This window comes from Chironomus tepperi, unplaced genomic scaffold (assembly GCF_022539635.2).
Source record: "Chironomus tepperi strain 1889 unplaced genomic scaffold, CSIRO-AGI_Ctep_v1 contig_111, whole genome shotgun sequence".
Lineage (NCBI taxonomy): Eukaryota > Metazoa > Arthropoda > Insecta > Diptera > Chironomidae > Chironomus > Chironomus tepperi.
This window is the reverse complement of record NW_027226233.1, coordinates 103,189-125,538: the sequence shown is the minus strand read 5'-3', so window position 1 is coordinate 125,538 and position 22,350 is coordinate 103,189. Positions and strand designations below refer to the sequence as shown.

The following is a 22,350-nucleotide window of genomic DNA, read 5'->3' as shown; positions in this document are numbered from 1 at the left end:
AATTCTGAATAATAAATGATTCAATTGATACGTCAATTATTCAGTTCAAATAGAATTATTTTTGCATCAGTCAGCAGCAAACAACTTCTCAGAATATCTATAAATATCATTACTCAGTAAAGCCAATAAATGTTAAAGTATTATTTGTTAAAAACTATCTAGAATCATTTTCATAAGAATATCTCATAAAACAAATCATTCAGAATCATAAATTAAAGTTTATCAAAAACCAGTCAGTACCATCCGTAACAAATTATAGTCAACAAAAAAAAAAAAACTGAAATTCAGTATGAAACGGAATTGAAACTGAAACGAAATAAAAATTTCTCTCTCGCAGCATAATCATCCGTTGAAGAAGTGAAAAAGTGGCATAAATGATTCATGTTACAAATAAATCCTTAATAGGTTTTGAGATTTTTTTCTCTCTCTTTTTCGCTCTCGAAATTCTCTCAATTTCCAGTCTTGTCCAATTGGAATATTAACGTATAAATATTGTGAGAACCCAAATAATAGACATTTAGGAATGAGAGAAGTCACAGTCAGAAGAAAAAAATAATAAATATACCATACATTTGGTAAATGTTTTTTTTTTGTGTTTTTTGAATTTTAGGAGCAATTTGAATTATTGAATAAAGAAAATAATAATGAATATGAAAAGCTATAAAATGCTCAAAATTTGATAGAATTAATTTTTCAAATTTTAATTTTGCTTTATTTTAATTTTATATCCTTATCATATATATTTAATCACAACTATGATATGAATGTTATTGAACAATTCATATAATTTTTTTGTCAAGTAATTCATAAAAAATTAAACTTTGGCAATTCAGGAATTAAAGAGTTCAGAGTTTCTCGTTTTATGCGTCTCAAGATTATTATCAGTTTATCTAGGGAGGTACGTCAAACCATTATACTCAAACCTTGGCCTATAGCTTAGAATTAGATCCGAACCACTCTTTTAATGGCATTACTGTCTTTACCCATGAAAAGAGTCTTAACTTGAAATTTAACCAGTACCGTTCGTTGCATTTTTACTTCATATCATTCAGAAAAGGACATGTCTGAAATTTCCTATACCGAGTTTTGAGAACTCAAAATTGCCTGGTCGGTGTTCAATGATTAAGCCTCGAAGAACGAAGTTAATTTGTTTCACTCAAATAATTCATAATAAAAGATAATAGATGGTTGATTAAATATCAATCTTCTGGTATATATTATTCAAAACATTGTTAAACTCTTTCATATTAATAATAAAATACGAAATTGTCTTGATGGCACCTTGACGGACTAGTAAATAGCGGTTCGCAAAATTGTTGCACTCAGGATTTATTAATTTTTAATTAACTAAAAAATTTCATAAAATCAACAATTTTTCTTGATAAAATTTTGAATTTTTAATTTGCTAAAATTTGTACAATAAATATTTCCCCAAAAGTTCCCCAAGTACTTCTATACATATTAGCAAACTCTTCTAAAAATGTTCATACAAATAACAAACATTTGATGAAATTATTTCTATTAGTGCACTTACTCATCAAATATTGAGAGCGATTGCGTGCGGGAAACAGACAGAAATTTTTATTTTTATTGTAGCTCCTCTCTCACATGCATGCTCACTAAGGTTTTCAATACCGGTATTAAAATGTAAAAAATCTCATATAATTCCATACAAATGAGTACCAGTATTGAAATCCCTAATGCTCACGTTCCAAAATTCCAATAATATTCCAATACTGGAAGTAAGTCGTGTGAAACACATGAAGATAATTCTCTGGGAGCGGTATATATTTTCACTTCACAATCATTTCTTTTTCAGATGTTCAGAAACGTTCAAACGCGCAACACATTTAGTTTAGCCGGTCTATAAGAAAAAAAAATAAAAAATTTTTTTGAAGGAACTGAAAAAAAAAATTGCATGAAAAATTGATTAAGGACTAGTGAAAAAATTAAAGAGAGACGAATAATATTGGATATGAAAAATATTGTGAACTTTATCAATGGACTCTGATTGATAAAATAAAAAAAATTGAATAAAAGACACTACATGGACATATATAGTGAATAATATTGGATTAAAAGTGATTAACACGCAAAAAAAAAATTATCAAAGAGAGAAAAAATTGTTTTTATGCAAAACATGATTAAGTGTGGATCAAAGTGAATGAAAGAATATAAAAATAATATTTTTGCAACATCAAAAAGAGTGAAAAATAACGAGTTATATCCATAAATAATAATTATACATGAGAAAAAGTTTTTGAGTGAAAAAAAAAGGATAAAATAATATTTAATCCGACATAAAAGGAACCGAGCCATGATTGTATAAAAATAAATATTTTAATTCCTTTATTCTATCTCGTACACAACACATATAACTATATAAAAAAATATAATATTTCTGCGTTCGTCCTGAAAAACAAAAAAACCGCAAAGAATATAAATTATAGAGGAGAAAATAATATTTTTTTTATCTCGGAGGGTGCTTTTTGTTGTAACTAGTGAACTGGCATGCCGTATATCTAATATCGGAAAAATAGAAAGTCACATAACGACGAATGATAAATTATATGACATAAAAAATAATTTTTCGTAAATTTTTCTCCATTTTTCGCACAAACTCACACAAACACACACACAGAGTGAAAAAAGGAAGAAAACGAGAGATAAAAATAGATATATAATAGGCACACACAGGCACATAAAACCAAATAACTCATATAGCACGGTCCAAGGCTCATTCAACTGCTGACTGCCTCGTTACACAGTGGAACAAAAAAAGAATTCCATTTTTCAACTACAAACCATTTCATCCACATGTGGAACATTTTATGAGTTTTTTTTTTATCATCACATATGTGTGTGCTTCTGTTGCTCTTTAAAGGATCGTATTTTTTCTGGTGAACAAGGATATTGATTTTCAACTGAACAACAAAAAATTCTCGGAAAGTCTCATTGTTTTTGACATACAAAAAAACAGCAGAAAAAAAGAATATTTAAATAATTGACAACGAAATGAACTAACTAGTAACGTCCGGAACATAACTTGCAAAGAAAGTTTTTTGAACGTCGAGAGAATAAAAATTTAAATTGACAAAACGCTACAGCAGCAAAAAAAAATGAATTAGACATGATGAAACTTAATTGAGTTTATATGACAGAGGAAAAAATTGAGTTCGGAACTGAAGCAGAATTAAGATAATAATAATAAATAAAAGTAGCAAAAAAATTCAAATGAGTAAAAAATGCAACGAATTCGTGATAAAATTCTGATAGTGTCCTTATTGATTAGCACATTTGCAACAGTGCTGGTCAACTGCCAACAACATCAGGCTCTTCAAAATGTAATTGAACCATCACAAGCATTCAGTTATGAGGCACCAGATGATTGTAAATTTTCTTTAATTAAAAATCAAGATATATCATTAGTGTGTAATCTACGTACAGTAAATAGTGAATATGATACAACAAATTTCTCAGTGATACCAATTGAACATACAACATCACTAACAATTTTATGTAATAATGAATTGAAGACAAAGAGTCGTCTTAAGGCAAAGAGCTTCAGTCATTTAGTGCAAATTAATGAACTGGGACTTGAATATTGTAAATTTGCCAAACTTCAATCTGATTTCCTATGGGGTCTTGGCGGTCTACGAAATTTATCAATTCGTACACACAACATTTATTGGCCATCACTTAATTTAGAGATTGATGGAAATACGTTTCAATATGTGAAAAATTTAGTGAGATTAGATTTGAGTACAAATAATATCTGGTCATTACCGGACGGTATATTCTGTTCGCTCTCAAATCTAAAGCATCTCAATATTAGTGAAAATAGATTGCAAGACATAAATGAATTAGGATTTCGAGAGCGTCCGAGTAATGAACGTGAAATTAATATTGATGAAAAAAGGCCAATTCCACCGCCAACATTAAGTTCATTACTCACATCAACATTATCATCTGGTGATAGCAAAAAGTCATCTATAATATGTGCGATTGATTTAGAATATTTGGATATATCATTCAATCATTTTGTGCTACTACCTGAGAATGGCTTTGGAACATTAAAACGTCTACGAATTTTAAAAATTAACAACAATGAAATCTCGATGCTTGCTGATAAGGCACTCGGTGGACTTAGAAATTTACAAATTATTAATTTAAGTTCAAATAAAATTGTCGCATTACCATCAGAGCTATTCAAAGATCCATCACAGACAATTCAGGAGATACATTTGAAAAATAATTCAATTAGTGTCTTATCGCCTGGCTTATTTGCAAATTTAGTTCAATTGCAAACATTAGATTTATCGGTTAATCAATTGACATCAACATGGATTAATCGTGGCACATTCAAAGGTTTAATTCGTTTGGTGCTGTTAGATCTATCAACAAATAAAATCACAAAATTAGAATCTGAAATGTTCTCCGATCTATATACAGTGCAGATATTAAATTTGAGAAATAATTTACTTGAGAATATTGATGCAAATACATTCTCATCGATGAGTAACTTGCATAAATTATTGTTGTCACATAATAAGATCAAATATCTCGATGCTTATTCATTAAATGGATTGAGTGTATTGGCATTACTGTCACTTGATAATAATGTCCTAACTGGTGTTCATCCTGAGGCATTTAGAAATTGCAGTTCATTGGATGTGTTGAATTTAAATGGAAATGAATTAACAAAAATTCCATTAGCACTCAAAGACATGAGACTATTGAGAACGTTAGATCTCGGTGAGAATCTAATTACAACACTCGATGAGCCCGGATTTCGTGGTCTTAATAAAGTCTATGGTCTACGCTTGATTGGAAATCAAATTGAAAACATTTCACGAGCAACATTCCGCGAATTGCCTGAATTGCAAATTCTAAATTTGGCAAAAAATCAAATAACGAATATTGAACGTGGAACATTTGAGGCATCGCCGAGCATTGAAGCGATTCGTTTAGATGGAAATTTTCTCACGCAAATTGATGGCCTTTTCAGCAACATGCCGAATCTTGTTTGGCTTAATGTCTCCGACAATAATTTAACACAATTTGATTTTGCACACATACCCAACGATCTTAAATGGCTTGATATTCATAAAAATAATTTAACTGAATTAACAAATATTCATGGGTTAGATGATCAATTGAAATTACAAACATTGGATGTGAGTTTCAATCGATTAGAGCGAGTGACAGCATCAACAATACCAAATGCCATTGAATTACTGTTTTTGAATGATAATTTAATTCATGAAATTGATCCTCACACGTTCCTGCATAAGCCAAATTTAACTCGTGTGGATCTATATGCAAATCGTATTACTGGATTGGATCAAAAAGCATTGCGTCTGACACCGTATCCGTTGGAAAAAGTATTACCAGAATTTTATATTGGAGGTAATCCATTCATATGCGATTGTAATATTGAATGGCTTAAAACAATTAATGATCAATATTCACGTTCATATCCACGTGTCATGGATATTGATACGATTTACTGTAAGCTTCTTTACAATCGTGATAAATCATTTATACCGCTGTTGGAAGCACAACCTCATCACTTCTTGTGTGGATATACTCATCACTGTTTCAGCATTTGTGATTGTTGTGGTCATAATTCATGTGATTGTGAGATGAAATGTCCGACAAATTGTACATGCTTCCACGATTTAGCATGGAAGACAAATATTGTGGAGTGTAGCGCAACAACTTATCGTGATATACCGAAGAAAATGCCAAATGACATAACTGAATTATATCTCGACGGTACAAACTTAATGGAGCTGAATGAAAATAGCTTTATTGGCAAGAAAAATTTGATAATTTTTTACGGCAACAATTCCAATATCCATACAATTTTAAACGGAACATTCGGACATCTTCAAAAACTGTTGATCTTGCATTTAGGCAATAATAAATTACAACGACTCAATGGACATGAGTTTAATTCATTGGAAAATCTTCGTGAATTATATTTACAACATAATAAATTGAGCTATATTGATACGCGAACATTTCAAGAATTGAAGAAATTGCAAGTGATTCGACTTGATGACAACAAGCTGATTAACTTTGAAATATGGCAATTGACATATAATCCATACTTAGTTGAAATTGCTTTAGCTGATAATCTTTGGTCATGTGATTGTCATTATCTTAACAAATTGCAAATCTATTTACAATCAAATACGGAGAAAGTTATCGATCTAAATCGTATGGCATGTACATATAACAACTATACGAATGTCCTTAAAGCAAAAAATGGCACAATTTGTACATTAAAAGATGGAATCTCATCAGTTGCTTATTCGAAGCAAATTGAAGATTTATTGCCATTCTTACTCGTTGCTACATGTGCATTTGTTGGATTCTTTGGTCTCGTCATGGGCATCTTTTGTTATCGTCGTGAATTGAAAACGTTCATACAAACACATTGCACTCAATTGTTCATATGTTGTGGCTACAAATCGACAGAATTTTTTAACGACTATAACGATAAGGATCGATTATATGATGCATATGTCATCTATTCTATACAAGATGACAATTTTGTCACTCAAGGCCTAACAAATGTACTCGAGAATGATATCGGTTTTCGTCTATGTCTTCATTATCGTGACTTCAATTTAAATGTGAACAATTATATTGCTGATACAATTTGTGAGGCTATTGATAATTCCAAACGTGCCGTACTTGTACTATCGAAGAATTTCCTCTACAACGAATGGGGTCGTTTTGAGTTCAAAGGTGCAGTTCATGAAGTGCTTAAGAGGAGACGTAAGTTGATTATTATATTATACGGTGATATTCCACAAAAAGACCTTGATGCTGATATTCGTTTGTACTTGAAAACAAACCTATGCATCGAATGGGATGATAAGAAATTTTGGCAAAAATTACGCTTAGCATTGCCATCACAAAGTAGCATTGGCAAGCAAGCAAATAAACATTGTCTAACAAATCGTTCAACGACAAATGTTTATGCAGCAGCACCAATCTATGAAGGTGTACATCAATTGTCAAATGTTCCACCAAATGTCTCCCAATATCCATTAAGAGCACCGCATGATTACAATACAATTACGCCTGTAAATCGTTCATCGACGTTACGTCGTGGAAATAATACATTAATGGCCAGTAGTGGACCAGCATCAATTCGATTAGACAATTATGGACCGGCAATGTCTGGCGGTTGTCAACCAAAAATCTGTGATAATTATGAACAAATAAATAATTGTAAATTCAATACAATGCAAAATGAACATCATATAAACAATATAACACGTCGTGTACATGAATATGCCGTTCCAATATGTACATCAGCTAATATCGGTAATCCAACTGCAATGGATTCAAAACGAACAAACTTAATGTTGGGCAGTAGCAGTGATAATAATAATTTTGAGTGCAACAACAAATATACATCATCAACATCCTCATTGTCGAATGGTTCTAGTGAATTTTGTACACGATCATTGTCATCGCCATCAAATAGTCGACATTGCATCGATGGCTATACAAATGACAATATAAATTCCGACGATGTATTCTATAATAGTAAGGAACCACCATCATCGCGTGGCGATAGCAACATTAATAATTTAAATAACATTAATTGTAAAACAATGCCATCAAGCTACTATTGCGGTGGTAATTCCAAAAATAGTAACAACAATAACAACAATACGATACATCATCAACTTCACAACACATCACAGACATCAAAAATGTATAACAATAAAAGTGATAAATTAAATATTGTTGATGAAAATAATATGAAGAATTCAGCAAATGTCACAACTACTGATAAGAAGAGAAGACTGCCACAATCGGAAATGATGTGGGCTTAACATTTTATTAAGACAAAAATTCTATCTCTATTACTAAAGACAGGTTAGGTATAAAATGAAGAAAAAAAAAAATGAAAATAAATTATTAAGAAAATGAAGAAAAAAAAATTGAAAAAAAAATCTAAAAAAATTTTTGAAAGTAAATAGTATAAAAAAAAATTATGGAAGTTAAGAAAGATTCATTCCTCTAAATCTAATATGCCGACAAAAAAAAATTAAAATCCTATGTGGGTGCGTTCAAAAGAGTCAATGCCGATAGACTAGTAAGTATAAAATCGTTATAATGAAGTGTCTATGCTGATGAAGATAATTTACATTTTAAAAAAAAAGTTTTATTTATTTTAAATTAATTAATGTATAAAAAATTTGTTGTATTATTAATAAGTAAGGAATTGGGGACGATTACTTATTATGGATTGTGTGAATTGAGGCTTATTTGGACATATTTATCCTCTTTTTTTGTTGTAAATTATTTTTGAGGATCTAAATTGGTTTGAATGAGCTGTGGAAGTGATGTAACTAGTAAGGTTGCGGCTGATGTCAATGAGTGTCAAATTCCATTTTTAAGAATGCACAAAACTGTGTCAATAAGCCAAAATTCCATTTTAAGGAATTAATTGGTCTCTGGCACCAAAAAAGACAGTAAACCTTTATAAGGAAACTCATTTGGACTTAAAACATGAAATGATACTTAACCACACATCACTCCCTCAAAATTCATATCCATAATAAGTAAACGACTCCAAAAAATTTGTAAAAAAACGAAGAATTTATCAAATTTTTATCAGTAAAAAACGAAACCAAAAAAAGTAAAAATATCAGACACCTAATCTATCGACATATGACTCACCAGGAAAGATATCTCACCACTGACGACTCATTGCATTTTACCCCCCATTGTACTTTTTATTCATTCCCTTTGTATTGCAAAAGATAAAGAAAGAAAAAGGAGACACAGAAAAAAAATAGTCTAGGTATTTAACAGAAGTATGTACAATAGTAATACTATAATTTATTACCAAAACCATTCTTGAAAAAAATGATAAAAATCACTGAAAAATACACCCAGGAATGTTCTTGAAAATGATTCCAAAAAAATAATGAGACACAAGATAGATAAAATATTATTGTATAATGCTATTACCCAATTTTTACTTTTTAAAAGATGAATGAAAAAAAATGTAAGAAATATTCTTTGTCGTCATATACATTTTAAGAAATTTTTGAAAATTGAAAATGCTCCCAAATGACAAAAAGCATACCTAATAAAAAAAAATGATGAAAATAGCTAAGAAAATTTATATGGAAAAAGTTTTTTTAATAATCTTTATTTTTATTGAATTATTTTCTTATTTTTCATGACTCCCGCCACACATAAATCTAGGCATTTATTCTACATAAGAATAAAGATTCTTTCAGATTGTCCCCATCAACAGTAGAGATTTCCATGTAATAATATTAAATATGGTAACATAAAAAAAAAATTAATTTCAGAACAAAGAAAATCCAATGATTTATAACAGAAAACATTTCGAAATAGACACTTTTATATGCTTCAACAAACTAATTGAATTAAAAGACATAAAAAAAAACTTTTTCATACAATTTTTACTTCTTTAAACGTTTTTTTCAAGAAATCACCAAATTTATGATCATAAATTCCTTTCAAAGAAAATTCCACCGAATGTAAGCAAAAGAAGATGATGAAAAGTAAGAAGAGGAATTGTGTAAAACATACGTTAGGCCACCGTGCTGCAGTTACCACACCTTAAGTGATACAATTTTTTCAATGAATTGTCATCAAAAAAGAAGAACTATTTCACACCAAAAAATATATTTTGAGTATTTCGTGGGAATTTTGTTGGATTGAGCGCATTTCTCTGCTGTTATAGATGATTTTTAGTAGATTTGAAGTTTATAGTTTCAGGTTTTTAGTTGAAATTTGTTGTAGGAATCTTTCAGTATTTTAGGATCAATTCAATTTCAGAGCTAGAAGTTGGTATGAAGTCTAGTTGACTTTTTCATTCAAAATCCGCTGTGATATATTTTAGGAACTGTATATTGGCATAAAAGACCAAACACTTGTTACTTATAATTCCAATCTTCATACTTATTGCTAAAAAATGATTTTTTCAAGCTCTAAATTCTTTTCGACGCAAATATTTAATACAAAACTTCCATTTACTTACTTCGCTGGCCATACATATCAACTGTGATCCATGGACTCTGTCAGGTGCCGCTTGAAACTAGCTCTATGACTGGGTATCGCTTGTTAATTTCCTATTTCAAGTGTCTCTATGTACAGCTTAATTCCATGAATTCTTTGGACGCTAACTTGATCTTTTGCCGTTCACAAAATCCTTACAAAACTCAATAGACCTAATAACAAACACCAATAGACACCAGACCATCCAATCATCAACACCTCCATCTCTTTCAAAATAATCTGCACCAATTTAGCCCAAACATCATTTTAATTTCAATTTTCTTTTAGTCTTTTTTAAGATACGAAATTGATGACATCGACCTGTGTTGTTATGTTATGTCTTTCTTTTCCCCATATAATAAACTAATGGACCTACCATGTACGGAAACAGAAAAGCGAGACAGAAATAAACATAAAAAATACTTCAAAAGATATTCCAATAATGTTCAAAATGTGTGGTTCAATAGTGATTAGACCCAAAATGAAAATAAATTTTTATGATTATTGCTGCGCCTTCATGCCACTCTCTGACTATGCATGTGAGTCTTAAAAAAAATCACACTCAAAATTTATATGAAATGGAACAGATAAACGTTCCTTACATTAGATAAATGTTATGTGCACGACATTAAATTAAAATCTCATTAAATATTTATTTTCTTCGTCTTTAAAAAGAAGAACCTCTTCAATTTGTGAGTAGTTTATTGGCCTAAAGATGCTTTAAAGCAATAATAACTCAACGGCAAAAAATGAAAGAAAAATGATAAAAAGAAGCAGAGGATAATTTTTTTTATGACGCGTCTTGCCTTTAATTCCTTACGATAGACTGTACAGTTGGAAGAAGATGAAGAAAACAATAAAAAGGGATGCGAAAGACTAAGAAACAATAAAAAAGAGTAAAAAACTGGAACACATTAAAACATCATGAATGAAATGACTTTATGGGAGATTTCTTGTGTTTCATTTCGTCTCAATGTACATTATATTGAAATAATAAGTAAAGCACTATTCTATGAGAAGAAGAAGATCCATAAAAATGTCAAAACTATTTTACTCGCATGAACATGTTTGTACAACGACTTTTTTTTCTCATGCACCATTGTCTCTACGTCTGTGTGTCTGTTTATCATCCAAATGGCGACCATAAAAGCGATTATCCCTCTCATGGGGATATTGGGAATATTATACATGTAGTAAATTTATCTGTCACTGTTCCACATTTAATGGTGGAGTATATGTGTATTCCATTGCAGGGTTGACAGTCTAGTCTTTGGATTTTGATAATTTAAGACCAAAGGAACTGATTTTTTATCGATTTTCAGTATTTTCTGGGATGCATGGATATATAAGGTCTATAGTTGTTGGTAGTAGAGTTCAATGGAAGTGATAAGGCATGTTTGAGGAGTCAGTGTCTCGAGAATGGTCTAAGATATTCTATTAGCTATCTAGAGACAACGTCAAGGACAATACTTTGATATATACTACACTAACAGACTAAAATCACTTGTTCCAACTCCAATAACGCTATTTACTTCTTTAGTGACACATGTAGATGCTCCAAAGGTACTACTGTCATTGCCCCTACAATCTTACTCCTTTTACCATCCCTGACTGGATGAAACTTCCATCCACAAAGTTTTTTATCTTTATAAATTATAATTTTCAAGTGCTATCGTTTTCTGTTCTTCTTCCTACCATGTTTGTTGTTGCATAAATCTAATTTTCATTAAATCTCAGCCACAGTTAAGACTGTAATCAGATCAACCGAATCAAATTAGACTGGTCTTTCCTCCCTCAGATTTATTTTTTCTCCTTCGTATGTAACTAAATTTTTTGTTGGCCATCCTCACTCCTCCCAGATTTCATTTCAAGAAAATAAAAATGCTTTTCCAAATACCAATTTTTGTTTCATTTAAACGGACCGGGGGAAATGATATAAAGAAGAAAAGAAGGAAAGTAATTAAGAGAAAGGAAGAAAAAAAAACTTCCGAAGAACAGTTTTATGGTCAGTTTATGACTTTGGATGATAGAAATCAACTTTTTTTTATTTATTTTCATGACAAATTCATTTCCCATTCATTGCCCTTTTCGTAAATACTACGACCAAATGAATGAAGAGGAAAAAAAACTTTATTAATTACATTCTTTTATTTTTTGCTTTTTTTGCCTCTTATCTATCGATTTCTCTCTTTTCGTCGATGAAATATGACGTTAGAGATTTTCGTCCAGAAGTTATGTCGGATAGAAATGTCGACGAATAAAAGTATGTGATAATAATAAAGCAATTAAGTTGATAAGGAACGGAAATATTTTTATTTCTATCATCTAAATTTTTGTTTTATGACATTCATGAGATCAATTAATTGGATCTGACCCCATAAAGCACTTATACATATTTCTCATGTCTTTCTATTCTCGCCTTTTTTCAACATCAATGAAATTTCATTTGATGTTTTTTTATTTGTAGTGATTCGTCATTTCTACATATCTTTAATGCAATCTTTAATAATGCTGAATGGCAGTGATGTAGTGAGGGGCTTGTGGTGGTTGGAAAATTGGGTCAATGTACCACATAAAGAGGGTTTAGCTAGTAATTTTTTGAAGGCATTTATATTTATTTTTTGAGACTATTAGCATAGTTTTAGGCATTTTTGGAATACTTAGACGAATACTTAGTATCAAGTGTCGATTTTTAAGATCGATTCAAGCTCCTAAGCCTCAATTGTATTTGTGTACTCTGTCCCTATGACCTCCTAACAAACTATGACCTCAAAGTGTATTTTTAAATGAATTTCGGGATCCTATGTTACATAAAGTCTTAGCGTAGGCCGTTTTTAACAAGAAACTCAAACTAATATTTTATTGCCAATCTTTAAAGAACTCCTGTCTTTCTGGATTGATTATCGATTTTGAAATCGGTGTTGATCATTTATGGAAACGTTCACTGAAGTTTATTTGACTCCACATAATTCGAATCAATTTGTGGCAATACTAAACTCTACTTAAAGCTATGCCCCTAACCCCCCTTACTACATCCCTGAATATCACTACTGAAAGCGGCACAGAATCACTATAAGTTGCGATATTAAAAGCAAATTAATTAATGAGAGATGACTTCAAAGACAAAAAAAATTTATTGCTTGTTTTGGAGTAATATTAATGACAACAACAAGATTACTTAAGATAAACACAAGATGAGGCATTTTTATTAATATGAAGCATATGACAATTTACATCTTCTCCATAAGACCCGATAATGTGAAACATGCGACATTAATTTTGATCAAAAAACTTCTCAAATTTTTTTCTAATTACTGAACAAGAAAAAGAAAAACTTGTTTCACTTGAAATAACTTTGTGTAGACACCAAAACCATGTCAGGGTGGTCAGATGGGAAAGAAAGCAAAATAATAAAATTATTAACTAAAACACTCTTTAAAAAATATGAAAATCGTAACATGAAAGGAAAATCATTCAAGCGTCAAAATTCACTAGAAAAACGGCAATTTATTAAGTTAGAATAACATGAAACATGATTCCTTATAATTATCCTCTCTACTTTGGGCTCTTCTTTCATTTTTTTTCTTTGACTTTCATTCTGACCGATATATTCACATAATTAAGTGAATGAAGAAGAAAAATACGCACATGTGGCATTAAATTTCATGGTTCATAATTTGTGACATCATGCTGCATTTAAATATTTTTTTGCATTATTTTTCAAGGCAAAATAGTTTTATGAAATTGGTTTTTGAGGCTTAGACACTTCTAAAGGGAGTTTTGTGGTATTTTTGATGTTTTTAGTTAGAATAGCTTGTAATGTCGTCCGCATATGGTATATTGAATATTCTAAGGAGTATGAATGTAATACTTGAAATAAGCTGTGGTTATATGAGTGATAAGTATTGCTAGTTGAATGCCTAGCATCGTCAATTGAGTCTATATTACTGAAAGTGCGTCAGACTTCGTTTTCAACTCTTTTACTTTCGATATTCACTTTTGCGTGATGAACTTGCATGAATTTAATGCTGAGCATTAAACTAGCAGTTTTATTGAATATTCATATATTATGCTAGTAGTTCTGTGAATCTTCCAATTAATTTAGCAAAATTCAAAACATTTTCTATTACATAACCTTCAAAATCCCCCAAAAAATCAATAAAATCCCCCCTTCAAACAGCATCAAACCAACAAAATTCCCTTCAAACAACTAAAAATCTCAAATTTTCGTAAATTTAATCCAACCACAACAGAATTCCATAGCCGTAAACCCCAAAAAATAATCAAATCCATCCAAAATATCCCACAAAAATCACAAGCATAAGAAAAACATAAGCACAAAATCCATTCATTTATAGCTTTAATTCTACGACTATAGCAACATTAAAGTATCTAAGCCTTATTCACCATAGAGAAATCCATTATGTGAAAACGAGAATCGTTCTGCCTTAAATAAGTAATTTTCTGGAAAGAATATAAATGGTCATAATGAAGAAATTTTTTCTCACAAATCATTCTTTTAAAAAAAGTATATCCAGTTAAATATTAGTGGGCGTGAGCGGAGATTCATAATTTTTTTAAAAAATAACACCATAGCTGGAATATTATTTTCAAGTCCTTTTTTTTCTAATTATTTTTGTGGCATAGACATTCCATATGAATCGTATTCTGTAAAATGAGCTTGAACAAAAGTCATTGGAATAGAACCATTTATGAATGAAATGTAAAGAGAACTTGATATACCATTAATTATAATAAATAATTACTTCAGCATACACAAGGCAGATATCAAGAGAGGATGAATGTAACCATTTCATTAATTTCCTGAAATATTTTTTCATTTCATAAGAGATTTTGAACATTATTTTATTAAAATCCAAAAGTAAATACGGAGAAAAATTGTCAGTGCTGTTGAACCAAATGACGAAGTCAGGATCAGACATTTGTGAATGTTATGATTAATGGATAACTAGCAGATGATAGAGATTTCTAATCTAGACATCATATTTGAGTAGACAGAAATCATTATAATCAAATAATGTCAAACTAATGTCTAGCTGATGTCAAGTTCTAAGTTGTAATTGTGTTTTGAGAGCCTGATCAAAATTTAGTCTGTATTTTGGTGTTCGGATGGGTTTTGGAATCTTGAAAAACCTACTGGTACATAATCCCATTGGGTCTTTATGCCTAGATTCATGGATGTGAAATTTTGAGAGATAGATAGTCTTTGAGTATGCTCACAATTTAATCCTTGTGTTAGGCACCCAGATCGTTATTTGGAGGCTTTTTGATATTCTGCCAATCACTGGACGGCTTCTGATCATACCACTGAGCATTCCATTGAATATTCTTGATATATAGTCCATCATCAATGTAACTGTTCATAGTGGTTTGGAGCCTACCTAATCGGTAATCCATTCAAAGTTTCCTTACTCTAGACAAATAGACTGTATAGTTTGAACCAAGCAGCAATTTCTTAGTAGTAGATTCCAAGCGGATTCTAAGTAGCTATCATTTCCAAGCAATCAACATTTGTTACTTCCATTTTGACAAAATTTAAGAGTGTACTGACTGAGTTATGTAGTTCCTTAAGTACTTTACGCTTTAAATTTCATTACACAGTACTCAAATTCCCCGAATCACAACTGTTAAACAGCTCTGTTTTAAATCATTAAAGGAGAACAGCGAATATAATGGAAATGAATTGTTTCGCAAGACAAAGTCTCGTGCAAAAAGAGAAAAAAAAAATACACACATCCGAGAAAAGATGAAGAAGCATGCCAAGTCAATCCATATGTTTTTCTTTATTTCTTCATGTGTAAAACAGTATGTATGCTTTATAAACTCAAACTTTAACTTATTTTTTTTCCTCTCCTCATCCGTTCTATACATACAACTCAGCAGATTCTCTCGGCATAGGGATCAGTCATTCAGTAAATATTGTGTATGTACATATTTCATATAAAAAAATTTTTTTTGTGTATATTAATTCCGAACAATTTAATTTTTGCACATTGTTAAATGTGAGGAATTAAGCAGTGAGAAATGATACATACAAACGTAGATGTGTGAATGGATATATACATACACATCATGATATGCTGTTTTTCCATTCTGCCTCTTTCCCCCCACATTCATTCACTGTTCTACTCTTATATACTCACTGTCACTAAATATCAGTAATTTTTTTGTTGTTGTTGCTGTGCTGAATGAATCTTTGTCTGATTATTAATAATATATACGAGAAATGATGAATTATTTATTCATGTTGTAATGTCTTTTTGTATTAAACTAAATAACAAGAAACAAAATGAGATTAATAGTATATTAATCATAAATCTTATTAATTCACAATAAATGATTGAGAACTTAGAAAGAGAAATGAAAATCAGCATGTGAAGAGTCGTCATAATTTTATTTTGCAATGAGAATTTTGAAATTTAGAGCAGTGGTTAGGTCAGTGGTGGGCAACCTATGTGCCGCGGTATAAGCTGCCAAGAGTTTTTGGAATTACCATGATTCATATGTCGAGTGAGGTTTTGATCGAAACTTACCAGCAAAGTGTGCCGCGACACACAGATTGCTCACCACTGGCTTAGGCTCTGTGTAATAAATGTTCCCCTGGTGAGTGAAATTCACGATCGCTTGAGTAATAAAAATTTTGAAACTGTAATAATTGGTCACATGGGGTGGAAATGTACTGAAGAAAGTTGGAGGTATTGAGGCAGTTCTTATAAAATTATTTGATGAAATTTTAAAATTACAAACATTTTTATGAGAATGACTTGAATTGAACGTGAGCCTACTGATGGATCTTATAGTCTACTGTTAACTCTTACAGTCACTGTAGTCTCTCACAGTCCAATAAAGTCTCTTATATTCTACTGCAGTTACTTACAATCTATTGCAGTCATTTACAGCCTACTAAAGTCTCTTGCGGCCTACTGCAGTCTCGAACAGCTTACTGTAGTCTCAAACTGCCTACTGTAGTTTCTAATAGTTAACTGAAGTCTCTTATTGTCGATCCTCAATCTTGTTCCAAGAAGAAGTGAGATTAATAAGAACTGATGCTAATCTAGACTAACATTTTCCTTATTTGTTAGACTAAGCACTGACGCATGTGACCCAATAACCGAATTCATAAGAAACACGATTCAACATATTCAAGGTCTCATTTCAATATACCTTAAGATCCTTCCAATAAATTCTACGGTACATAAATTTGTAAAAAATCCGAATAAAAAAGCTCTTTACCAAACTAAAGTGTATAAAGATACACAAGAAATACCTTCAAGATGATTTATGTCTTAAAAACATCGCTATGTGCATATTGATCCAAAATCGATTATTGAATCCGTCCCAAAAAAAAAATTTAGTATAATCTTTCCTCTGTTGGGAAAAAAAAGTATCAAGGTTTTCGCGGCAATATCTGCATAAAAAAAGCAACAACAAAATAGGAACTCATTCACTCAAGTTCAAGGGCAAAGAGATTCTTTTTGAAAAAAAAAATTATGATGAACTCAGAGGTATAAATGTTAATAGACTTGGCAATGCTGTTCTGTTTGATGAGGTATCTTGTGTTTGTTGTTTGAGATTCGATTTGATTGAGTTTGAACAGTCTTGAGCTTGATTGTGTTTATGTTGGGAAATAGAAGATCAAGGCGAAGCTTTTTAATTTGAAAAATGGATTTTTGATTTGAAATTTTAATTAAAATTTTGAATTTCAAATTGGATTTAAATTTTTTTTTCGTAGAATTCTAAAATAATTTTATAAAATTTCAAAAATTGAGTTAAAAAATAAATTTAAAGTTTTTGAAAAATTTTAAAATTACTTTTAATTTTTTATAGTTTATAAATTTAAATATCAAAATTTATAAGTTTTAATTTTGATTAAAGAATTTTAAAAAAGAAATTTAAAAATTTTTGAAAAAGTTTTTTTTTAAGTTTTAAAAATTTGCTTTTGAACTTTTAAAATTATAAACTTTAATTTTCATATTCTCACCAATTTGATTTTAAAATGACTTTTAATTTATCTTTTTAAAAAATTGCAAAAATTCAATTCTATCTGCACAAAAAAGTTTAAAGTGAAATTTAATTTAAAAAAATTTAAATATCGGAAATTTGTAAATATCCCCAAAACCTATGTACACAAGAAATAATGATTATTTTAAATAAATTATAATAAAAATTTATGAAAATTAATTATTAAAATAAAAAAGAGAATTTACCATAAAAAAATTAAAACAATTAAAATAAGAGACAGAAAGAAAATAAATGAGGCAATTCTCTCATAGAATAAATGATAACGATAATAAAAATAATAATAAATTTTAAAAGACAAAAAAAAAAACAATGAAGAAGTAAAAGTTTGTAAATAAACTCATATATGAAAATCATAGAAAAATGAAGAAAAAAAAATCAAAAAAAAATATATAAAATAAAATGGATGATGAAATTATTCATGAGTAATTAAGCTCAATAGTTTTTATTGCTACACGATAAAACTTCCATTTTTCAGGCTAGTATAGTATAGGAAGACAGAAAACTTAACTGCTTTGAGTAAGGATGAGCAAGAAAATTGGAGAATTTGTGGATAATCTGATAAAAACTACAACACGATTTCCAAACATTTAACAAAATTGCCTCCCTTAAAAATTTATTTTGCCAACAAAATTTTATGATTTTCTTTTCCAGTAAATTTCTTCTTATTCCCCTCCACACCCATCCGGTAGCAAGTCATACTTGTAGTTACAGAGTAACGAAGTCAAAGCATGAAAAAAATTTTTATGATTCAGTCAAGCGCGAATCACACATACATGCATGTTTACAAGGAAGAATGTACAATATAATATGCTTTTAATATTTTTCAGTTAACTGGGATGGGAGTTGCTCGTATGTGACGTCTTTCAAGATAGAATTTTGAAGATATTGGTCTACAATAGCACTCGCAAATGCAGTAACTTTATAGCTAGGGCTCAGAAGATACCAAAGTACTTCAATTGGAGTTATAAGGCTTCTTAGCGACCCAATAAGACAAGGGCTCATCTTAGGGTAGGCATTTTCAAGCTTACTAGTTTTGAGACATCAATTCCAAACAAAATTCTTTTAGCGGTAGCCGAGAAATGTCCTGATTCCTAGTCCAAAAGGTCATTACCTAATCAACAACGCTACAGTTCTTTAGCATTCAAGGTGACGTTCCTAAATGAATTTTACTTCCACTTATATGTCAAAAATCATAGCTTGAGCATTCCTGCATTCAACCGTGATAAGACTAACCTTCCTCCGAGTCTATTGAACGTCATAAGTAAATTCTCTTAAATTTTGAGCATCCCGGCATTTCAATCGTGACAAACTTAACCCGTGCTCCTTAACTATCCCTTTCCAACTAGCATGTTGAACCATGTTAAACATCATAAGTGAACCACCCTTACAGGCAACAAAATTTTTTAATAGTAAAATACATTTTCATGCAGAATCATCAGAGATAAGGGTATAGAAAGTAAATTTCGGGAGCATAAATTTTTTTTTAGGTCAAAGGCATAAAGTGAAATTTGTATTTATTGGGGATGAAATAATTTATAGTCAGGAAGTTGGGGTAGTGAAAATTGAAAATTCATAAAATGATAAGTCAAGGACTTGATGACAGGATACTAAACTTTAAAAAATCAATAAAAACATTTCCCCATCCCTAATCTTTAATTCGCAAGCAGAAAAGAAGCTTTAAACTCAAAATCTTTATATTGTTCTTCCCGTTCCAATCCTCTTAACTTTCTTTCTGTTATTCCCGCACAGAAAAATCCCAATTTTTTTGCAGCGGTAAAGCTTTTTGAACTTTATTTTCAGTTCGTTCAATTGGAACTTTTAATAGCAACAGAAGTTAGCAATAATGGCACACCAAAAAAAAAACGGCATCTTTATGAATGTCTCTCCACTGCCACTGCAGCATGGAAAATGAGAAAAAAAAAACGAAAAAAAAGGAAGAAGCACAAAAACCTACAAAATCTCCATGAGCAACTAACTTTCTCTATTTTTGTAGCGTACAATTTCTTTTATGTATCTATCATATACCAAAAATTGTAGCCGGAGAATATTAAAGAGCCAATTTCATATGAACTTTAATATGAAACGAGAGTAAAGCAGAGAACAAAAAAAAAAGAGAACTTAAAAATGGAAATAAATGTGAATTTATAGTTTTGTTGGATTCGAACAACTTTTTATTCCTTCTTCTTCCTTTCATAAAATAGATACTTATATAGTTAAAAGATATGCGGAAAAAAGCGAAAACTTTTTAGCATTTTAATATTGCTTTATGTAAATTCTCGACTCTAGTCGTGTAGCGAAAGCAGAGCACAAAAAAAAAATTTCATTTTCATACTGACGTCTGCCTGATAATAGTAGGAAATAGAGAAAGACACATTGCAGGCATTTTTGGTTGTGCTGAAAAACAATGACGACATTCATTCAAACGAATTAAATGAAGCCATCATGTCATCTAAAAATAGAAAGGAATTCATTCATTTTTTGTTTGGGGAGAGACTGGCAAAGATTGACAAATTTGAAGGCATAACAATGTCGTCATTTAATCAATTTTAGGATTTTTTTGAATGGAAATTATGATGTCATTTGGACAATATTAAATTATACAGTCTTGAAAATTTCATTTGCGACGACTTAAATTTGCACAGTCTGAATCCCATGGAGATTTTTGTTAAAGTCACAAAAAGAAGAGCTTCGGAATAATCTGGTGGATGAGAAAAATTAATGAAAAGTCTCAAAGAATACAGTCGCAAGTAAAGTTTGTTAGAATTTTAGATTTTTAAAGCTTAGCTTCTAAATATGTTGATCGTCACACAATGAATGACCCCAAAAAAGCAACCCTTACGACCCTAAAAGCCACCAAAATAATATCTACATCCCATAAAAATTATTCTATGTATTTCATAACCCATAAAATTATACAAAATCATTACAAAAGCTTATTTCATTCGAACCTTACTTTATGCTTACTGTGCATCATTTAATGATCAAAACACCATAAGAAACATAATCAAACACATAAATACCCTCTTATCAATATGTTTCACTTGGGTTATTATTACCGATTATAGTTCTATTTATTAATAAGCTTAGAAAAGCTTAATCATCCTATTGAAAAGTAGGCAGCATGTTTCTCATTAATGGTGAAAAAGAATGAAGGCATAGAAATTTATATTTTTTTGATGATAAGATGTAGAGAACAAAGGCTCAGAAAGAAAAAGAAATAATTGTAATGAAACGAAGGACATGATAAGAATGCAACCGAAACGCTATGTGAATACTAATTTTGAATTCAATCATTTTCTTCTTTATAGTACATCTGTGGGTTTGGTTGGTAGAGTAGGCTGAGTTTATTGTGTTCTGTCGGTCAGTTTGGGAGTTGATGGTTGAGTTTTGGAACTGGAAATTTCATGAAATTGTCATTATTTGACTAGATTTGAGTCAAAGCTGTTTAGCACTACATTTAGATGCTTTAGAGACCTAGTCGTCCCTATTTATCATGACTTAATATCCAATTAACTTCAAAATCTCAAAATGTCATCAGCAAATGCGTTTCCAACACCCATTACCCCATGAATCAACCAACATAATCCTATTTCGATACAACATTGTAAGCCAAAAGCTCGAGGATTTCAATTGAAATTGAAAGAATAAAATGAAACGTGGCAATCGTATTTATTACAGAATCATTCGATGTGAACAGGGACAGTAGACCATAGCAAAGGAATCTCTATCCACATAGGAGTTAGACTAATAGTAACTCAGTCAATTAAAAAAAAAAATCTTTGAAAATTCTATTTCTTCTCCATTGGACTCTAACAAGTTTCATTTGATGCTTTATCCCTTTCAGTTCGACTTACTGCTAATTTATTTTACAGACATAGAAAGAAAAACTTCAAAATATGTGTGTTGTTGGGTAGTAGGGATAAAAGCAATGAGAGAGAAAAAAAAAAGAAATGTTTTCAGAACTTTTGACATAAAAAGCAATTTGTAAGACAGCAAAGAAAATAGATGAGCTTAAAGTTTTCCTTGATTCCTTTCACAGTGGCTTTAATGAATTAGTTTCTTCATCTCTCGTCATGAGGAAACAAACATACATCTAACAATGCATGCTTTTGAAGTTCATCTGTGATTGAGAAAAATTGGAAACGTAAACAAAACCTTGAAAATGGGAGAGATTGAATAGATGTGAAATGAAACGTAGCAGGGAGTTTTATTTGTTTCAATTGATGTGTTGTATGTGCC

General features: G+C 30.5%; 1 protein-coding gene across 1 annotated transcript; it reads left to right on the top strand.

Annotated features, from left to right (window-relative positions):
• The first annotated feature begins 1,832 nt into the window (after positions 1–1,832).
• LOC139087411 (toll-like receptor 6) lies at positions 1,833–17,813 on the top strand. Its single transcript, XM_070636205.1, has one exon. It carries the CDS (start codon positions 3,246–3,248, stop codon positions 7,860–7,862), a length of 4,617 nt encoding a protein of 1,538 aa, XP_070492306.1. The 5' UTR covers positions 1,833–3,245; the 3' UTR covers positions 7,863–17,813.
• Positions 17,814–22,350: the final 4,537 nt, after the last annotated feature.

Excerpts from the sequence above, each read along its gene's own strand:
- LOC139087411 (XM_070636205.1), top strand. The coding sequence starts at position 3,246 with ATGCAACGAATTCGTGATAAAATTCTGATAGTGTCCTTATTGATTAGC.